Genomic DNA, 8131 nt, shown 5'->3' with positions numbered 1-8131 from the left:
CTTCAGATCCACTCTGGCACCTTGGGGTACTCATTAGAAGTATCCATCAGAAAGTCTGCTACTGGACCTAGCAGCATGACATGGTTATGAGATGTGAGAAATTTGTTTGCATTTGTTACATGGTCAAGCAACAGCACAGTGATCTATTTGGAATAAATATGCTAATCTTACCTGCACAGGTGAATCTTTATGGAACAACAGTTCAATAGTGCCATGGATGTTCCCAATGCACGGGCACGTCTAGCATCATGTATTACAGGAGATGCAGAAGGGATATGCAAAGAGGAATGATGCTGTTGAGGCCAGTGGGAGGGGGGGGGGGGCAGCATCAGGCAGTAGGAGGGTACCTTGTAGGCATTATGATTTATATCAGACCAGCTAGCAAGAAAACAAGTCACTCCGCACACTCTTCCTTCGCGCAAAGTAAGCTCTTTGTATTTGTTGAGAAGATGTGCAGTACATGTTTTCATCTGTATAAATAAAGTACAAAATATTACAACGTTTACTCAATTATTTTAACAAAATACTAAAAACATATTAAAAGCAGAAGGACTAAAGCACAGCGTGATCTCCATGGGCATCTGCAGGAACTAAATATTCAAATGTCTCTTTTTTACAAGAATAAAAGCTCCTCTCATTGCGTCCGCTGATCACACTGGAAGGCAGTGGCGCTGAGCCGAAATATATTACATAGTTCATGGACAAGTGCAGCAGTAGAGGCGGTGGCGAGACTCATCCTACTCCCGTGCAATGAGCTGCCACCCTGGCATTCACAGTAACGCAGCGTCCTCTTCGGCCTGGTGCGTGCTCCGAAGCTCAGTAGTGTCCAAACGGGTTGGCATTCTGCTGAGGCTGTGTATCTGTCAGGAAAAAACACAGAGTTATGCAGTGTAGAAAAACAGTCACAATGCTAACTGAGGCTGCTGCAGTAATGTGGACATTAAAGTTACTCACACTGGTAACTCGTGGAGTCTTAGGTCCTTCGGGCATGCGTATGAGAAGGACTCCCACAGCACTGTGAGTAGGTGCTCTAGCGGTTAAGAAGCTTACAATCCCAAACTGCGGAAGCATGGCAAAGGTTGACTCCACCCACTTCCACGATCCACTTACCTTGATGCACCCATCAAGTCCTGAGTGGTGCTATTTTATAAGATGAAAATGATGAGGGGGAAGGAAGGTGAGCTTAACCTCAATATTAACCCCTCATGGACTAGGAATGAAAAGGATAAGGAATATGCTACTTCCCAGTATGCATCTGTTCTTGGCATGTAGGGCTGCTGACATTCATATCTGTGCATAGATCGCCGCCTAGTGTTGGGTCCGGATGATTGCACATTGTTGTCCTGGAAGAGTCTTCGAAGTATCACGAGATAGGTGGCTCCTCCCTCGAACTACAGTGCGCATGGGCATCCTCTCCATCCCCAGATTGTTTGTGGCCGAGATAGAGTATAGTACAGTAAGAGATGTCCATGCAAAGAAAGAATGCAAAGAGTGAATGCTGCAGCCGTGACAGGCACCGGGGAGGTGGGTGGGCGATGTGAATGTCAGCAGCCCTACATGCCAAGAAAAGATGCATACTGGTAAGTAGCATATTCCGTTCGAGGCATGTGGGCTGCTGAATTCATATCTGTGCATAGAATGTATAGCAGTATCTCCCCTCGCGGTGGCTGCCTGTGTCAGCTGCAGCAGTCTGGAAAAGAGTTTTGAGAACAGCCTGTCCTACAGCAGCTTTCTGTTTTGAATGCACATCTACACAATAGTGTTTTGTAAATGTATGTGTAGTTGACCATGTGGCTGCTCTGCAAATTTCGTGTAACGGAATATTTCCTAGAAAAGCCATGGATGCCCCTAGCTTGCGTGTAGAATGCGCTCTAGGGGGAACTGTTAAGGTGCGTTTTGCCTTTATATAGCATATCTGTATGCACTTAACCATCCAACTGGCTATACCTGATTTTGAGATAGGGTTACCTTTGTGTTGAGGTGAGAAGGCAACAAAATTGTTTTGTCTTCCGAAATGTTTTGGTTCTGTCTATGTAATATAGCAGAGCCCTTTTGACGTCAAGGGTATGCAGGGCCCTTTCCGCTACTGTTTGTGGGTTCTATAGTTTGATTTATATGGAAATGTGATACCACCTTAGGCATGAATTTAGGGTTTGTTCTGAGAACTACTCTATTTGTGTGTACCTGAATGAATGGCTCTTGAATAGTTAGGGCTTGCAGCTCACTAACTCATCGAAGCGAAGTGATGGCAATAAGGAAAGCCACTTTCCAGGTAAGAAACTGTAGCTCGCATGAGTGCAGTGGTTCAAAGGGTGGGCCCATTAGTCTGGTTAAGACAACGTTTAGATTCCAGACTGGTGAAGGTGGGTGCTTTGGAGGAATTACGCGTTTAAGACCTTCCATAAACGCTTTAATTGCTGGCACCCTGAACAGTGAAAGGTGCTGCCTGTTTTGCAAATATGCTGCTAACGCAGCTAGGTGTATTCTGATGGAAGAAAAAGCTAAATTGCATCTTTGGAGGTGCAATAGGTAGCAAATGATGTTTTGAGTGGAAGCATCAAGCAAGTTAATGTCGTTGTTATTACAGTAAATGACGAAACGTTTCCACTTTGCTGCATAGCAGGCTCTGGTAGTGGGTTTCCTTGCCTCCTTGATGATATTCATGCAGTCTGGAGGCAAGTTGAGGTACCCAAATTCTAGGATTTCAGGAGCCAGATCGCTAGGTTCAGCTGTTGGGGATCTGGGTGTTGGATTTCGCCATGGTTATGCGTTAGAAGACTGGGTGTTAGTCGCAGTCTTTGATGAGGCACCACTGACAGTTCTAGAAACGTTGTGTACCATGGTTGCCTTGCCCACTTGGGAGCAACTAGGATCAACGTTAGTGAATGTTGGCGCATTTTGCGTGCCACCAGTGGTATTAGTGGAGCTGGGGGAAAAGCGTACGCAAATTTGCCCGACCAGTTCATCCATATTGCATTGCCTTGCGACTGCGGATGTGGGAACCTGGCGGCAAAGTACTGGCATTTTGCGTTTTCGCTTGTGGCATACAGATCTATTTCCGGATGTCCCCACTTCCGGAAGAATGGTTGGAGCACTTTGGGATGAATTTCCCATTCGTGCATCTGTTGGCTGTACCTGCTTAGGAGGTCGGCCACCTGGTTGTCCTTGCCTGGGAGGTGTTCTGCCATGAGAAAGATGTTCCTTTGAATAGCCCATTTCCACATTGCTTGAGCTAGGTGCGACAGCTGTGGTGAGTGGGTTCCTCCCTGTTTCTGAATGTAATACATAGCTGCCATGTTGTCCGTCCGGATCAACACAGCTTTGTTGCGTAGGTGTTTCGCGAAAGCTTTTAGTGCTAGAAAGATGGCCATCAATTCTAGGAGATTGATATGCATTTTGTTTTGCTGTTCAGTCCAGAGTCCCTGCACTGTGTAGTGTAGGACATGGGCTCCCCATCCTAGCGGGGATGCATCCGCTGTAAACACTATTTGTGGGACAGGCTCTTGGAACAGTCGACCTTTGCAAAGGTTTTGTGGATTCCACCAATGCAGAGAGTTGTATGCACGACTGGTCACCAACACTAGGTCTTTCAATTGCCCGTGAGCCTGGTTCCACTGCCTTGCTAGGCATTCTTGCAGAGGACGCATATGTAGTCTGGCGTGGGGGACTATAAATATGCATGAGGCCATCATGCCTATTAGTTGCATGAACACTCGAGCTGGTAGTGAGTGTTGGGGTCTGAACATTTGTATCAGCGTTTGCATTCCCTGGACTCAGGCTGTGTTGGGATATGCTTTTGCTGAGAGTGTATCTATTGTCGCTCCCAAGTACTGTTGGACGTGGGAGGGTTGTAGGTGTGACTTTGGGTAGTTTAGTGAGAATCCTAAACTGTGTAGCAGGTGTATGGTCTTTGACATGTCGTTGGCAGATTGCTGGGCTGTTGGCGTGTGTATTAGCCAATCGTCTAGATAAGGGTACACATGAATGTGTTGCCTTCTGAGATGTGCCGCTACTGTAGCTAGACATTTGGTGAACACTCTTGGAGCTGTTGTCACCCCAAATGGCAGGACCTTGAATTGGTAGTGTTGCCCTTGAATGGCGAACCTCAAGTACTTTCTGTGAGCAGGGTGTATTGGTATATGAAAGTATGCGTCTTTGAGGTCTAAAGTTGCTAGGAAGTCTCCCTGACGAAGCAGAGGCAAGACTTGCTGAAGAGTGAGCATGTAAAAATGCTCTGACAGAATGTAGAGGTTGAGGGGCCTGAGGTCCAAGATCGGTCTGAGAGACCCGTCCTTCTTTGGAATTAGGAAGTATAGGGAGTATACTCCTGTTCCCTGATGTTGCAGTGAGACTGGTTCTATGGCCTCCTTTTGCAGCATACTGATGACTTCTTGCTGAAGGAACGTTATATGTTCTTGTGACATAGGGCGTTGCACAGGTGGTATGTTGGGTGGAGTTGAGGTGAGCTCTAGGCAATAGCCATGTTGGATAATTTGCCTGACCCACTTGTCAGTGTTGATGTTTAACCAGACTTGTTGAAATTGTTGTATTCTTCCCCCGACTGGTGTTATGTGGTCTGGGGGGAGTGTCAAGAAGTCACTGCTTTGTGTTAGTGGAGGATCTATTTGCATTGCCTCCACGACCTCTGCCTTTGGTATTGTTTCGTCTATAACTACCCCTACTGGTGTTTTTGTTATATATGGATTGTGTGTTAGTCTTGTAGTTGGAGGATTGCTGTGATGTTCCTCGCACTCCTCCTCTATAATTGGAACGACGAAAGGAGCCCTGGTGTTGTTGGGACTGAAGTGCTCCCATGGATTTCGCAGTGTCTGCATCTTTTTTCATTTTGTCCAGAATTGAATCAACAGCTGGACCAAATAAAAAATCTGGGTTCATTGGCTGATTAAGGATTGTAGATTGGACTTCATTCTTAAAGCCAGGTATGCGCAGCCATGCGTGTCGCCTTATTAGCACGCTGGTATTAATGGATCTGGCAGCTGTGTCTGCTGCGTCTAGTGCACACTTGATAGATGCATTGGTGATGAGCTTTCCTTCTTGTATGAGTTCATCTGCCTGCTGTTTGTAGGGATCAGGCAAGTGTTGTAAGATTTCTTCCAAACTGTCATAGTGCGCCCTATCATATCTGGCCAGCAATGCCTATTCTCCAGGATTTTGCTGCCTGAGCCGCTACTCTCTTGCCTGATGCTTCAAATATCTTAGATTCCTGTCCGGAGGTGCAGCCTCACCAGTAGTCTGTGAGTTTGCACGCTTACGTGCGTTTGACACTACTAAGGAATCTAGGGGCAGCTGTCCCTTGATGTATGTGGGATCTATAGGTGCAGCTCTGTATTTTTTCTCGATCCTTGGGTTTATGACCCGGGCTCTAGCAGTGTCCTTAAAAATGTCACCTGCGTGTTTTAACACCCCTTTTAGCATTGGGAGTGTTTTAACGTGTCTCTCAGATGTTGTAAGAGTATCAAATAGGAAGTCTTCCTCTATAGCATCAGAGCGCATTTCTACATTGTGGTAGGTTGCTGCTCTATCCAACAGAGAATTAAATGCTACTGTATCCTCTGTGGGTGATGGCTTAGTAGGGTATACTGCAGGGTCTGAAATGGGCAGAATCCCTTCAGTGTCTGGTTCCCCTCCTGTACCCCATGGCTGTGTGTCTGGCTCTGTATCTGGGTTTTGTGGGTAACCAAAACCTACATCTACGTCCTGATCGTCATCAGGGTTGTAATCAGAGCGTGTTGGAGAATAAGGAGTAGTAGGCATAGCAGGAGTGATAGGTTGAAAAAGGATAGGAGAGGTAGCACAGTCTCTTCTTCTTTAGAGCTATTTGGAAAAGCCTTCAGTTGGTAGAGGCCTTTTCTTTTTAGTGTAGACAGTCACTTTACCAGTTATTGGATCAATGTAGATTTTTGACTGGCTGTCTGTGGAGGGATCTGGGTGAAGAAGCTCCTCTTTGACAGTTTTTGGTTTTGGTGTGACAGCCTTTGCCTTTTTTCGGGTCGATGGTCTTTGGTACCTCGACTGTTTTAGGTGTTTGTATTGCCTTTGGTTGTTTTTCAACCGGTTTTGTTGGTTGAACGTCTTTTGTTGGCTTCACAACTTTTTTCGGACCGAGCGACGTTGTCGGTTCAACAGTCTTTTGATGTTGTTTTGGAGCCTGCTGTTTCGGGTCGATGCCCTTTTTCGGTCGATGGGCTTCGGCTCGACCGATTTCTTTTCGTCCACCTTTGGTTTTGATTTCGGTTCGACAATAGGTTTGGGCGTAGGCCTTGTCTTGTCGTCGACTTGTTTGTTCCCGATGTTGATATTTGAGGCTGATTTGCTCGATTCGACGTGTTTTTGTGTCGGTTCGACGTGCTTTGGCTTCGATGTTGGCTCGATGGCATTTGGCTTGGAGCTCGACTCCTTTTGTCTTTGATGTCGGCTCGACGGCTTTCGATTTCGATGGTACTGTGGCCTTCGGGTCGACGCCTTTAGGCTTCGATACCTTCGGGTCAACGTAATTCGGCCCGAAGACTGTATTGTCGACTACTTTCGGTTTCGATGGAACCGATGTTGCATGACGTGTCTCAGAGGGCTCTTTTGATATGTTCTTAGCCGGGCGAGATGGCGGGGCTGTAGAACGAGATTGTTGGTCTTGGCTAAGGCCTGCTGGCGATGCCTTGACCCTAGTCTCTGATAGAGGTGTAGGGGTTTATATGGGGCGGTGTACTCACGGTTCGCCCCTCGCCGTCATCGGAGTCGTCGTCAACTGCTACGATGTCCTGATCATATTCTTCGAGATCGACGATTTCTTCCTCTTCGGGGGAATATTCGGAGTCGGGCTCAGAGTATTGTTCGTCGTCCCGTTCTGAGTCTTCGGCGCTCTGTAGATCTTCTTCGTCCCCGAAGATGTTATCGGGCTCTGGCGCCGATCGTTGCATCTCTAGCCTCGCCGCCCGTCGATTGCGAATAGTCTTTTTCGAACGGAACTAGGCACAGGCCTGGTAACTATCCTTCTGATCTGGAGACAGGCATTTGTTGCACACAGGATGCTTGTCTGTGTGCGGGAACTTCGAGCTGCACTGAGGGCAGTACTTGAAGGGACTTTGTTCCATCGACTGTCGGTCCACGTGGTGTCGAGAAGGCCTCACGGCCCGATTCGACGACTGGAGTGCAACCGAGATGTTAAAAGTGTATTGGCACCGAGCGCTTAACAGTACCGACGGTATCCGAAGGCCTTTTGGCCTTTAAAGAAGTTTTTCGATTCCGAACTTGGAGAGTAGGAAAGTACATCCGAACCCAATGGCGGAGAAAAACAATCTGGGGATGGAGAGGATGCCCATGCGCACTGTAGTCCGAGGGGGGAGTCACCTATCTCGTGATACTTCGAAGACTCCAGGACAACAATGTGCAATGACCCGGACCCAAAACTAAGCGGCGATCTATGCACAGATATGAATTCAGCAGCCCACATGCCTCAAACTGTTATTTACCCAGTAAACATCTGTTCTTGGCATGTAGAGCTGTAGATTCACATGCTTTGCATACTCCTGCCATCTAGTGTTGGGCCTGGATGTTTATAAGGTGTTTTTCTTCGAAGAAGTCTTCCAGTCACGTTGTATGGTGACTCCTCCTATCGGTGATAGTGCACATGGGAATCGACTCCATTGTTAGATTGTTTTACTGCAGAGTAAGTGTAGATTAGAGATGTCCATGGGTATGTATATAAACTGAGAAACTGCAACAACTAAAGGAGATCGGGGAGGCGGGTGGGCGCGTGTGAATCTACAGCTCTACATGCCAAGAACAGTTGCTTATTGGGTAAGTAACATTACCTGAGGCATGTGAGCTGTATTTCATATGCTTTGCATAGACTATACAGCAGTATACTCCCAAAGCGGTGGCTAATCTGTAGTTGGTGTAGTGTTTGAACCAGTGTTCTAAGTACTGCTTCGCCTACATTAGCTTGTTGCCTTGCTAGTACATTTACACAATAGTGTTTGATGAATGTGTGCGGAGTAGATCATGCTGCTGCCTTACAGATATCAGCTAGGGAATATTCCCTATGAAGGCCATAGTAGCCCCTATTTTGCGAGTGGAATGCGCTCTAGGGTGTATTAACAAAGTTCTTTTTGCT

At 46.9% G+C, this 8131-nt stretch overlaps 1 protein-coding gene across 7 annotated transcripts in view; it reads right to left on the bottom strand.

Moving 5' to 3' along the window:
- Positions 1-412: 412 nt before the first annotated feature.
- The window catches only part of MED12 (mediator complex subunit 12), an 820436-nt gene continuing 812717 nt past the window's right edge, over positions 413-8131 (bottom strand). For all 7 annotated transcript variants that reach the window (XM_086918278.1, XM_086918283.1, XM_086918279.1 and 4 more), the window contains exon 43: positions 413-860. In XM_086918278.1, the coding sequence (XP_086774404.1) occupies positions 817-860 (44 nt within the window). In that variant the 3' untranslated portion in view covers positions 413-816. The remainder of the gene's footprint in view (positions 861-8131) is intronic.

The sequence above is a fragment of the Lissotriton vulgaris genome, chromosome 4_1, assembly GCF_964263255.1.
Source record: "Lissotriton vulgaris chromosome 4_1, aLisVul1.2, whole genome shotgun sequence".
Taxonomy (NCBI): Eukaryota; Metazoa; Chordata; class Amphibia; order Caudata; family Salamandridae; genus Lissotriton; species Lissotriton vulgaris.
Note: the sequence above shows the minus strand (reverse complement) of the source record. Positions and strands in the feature narration are given on the sequence as shown.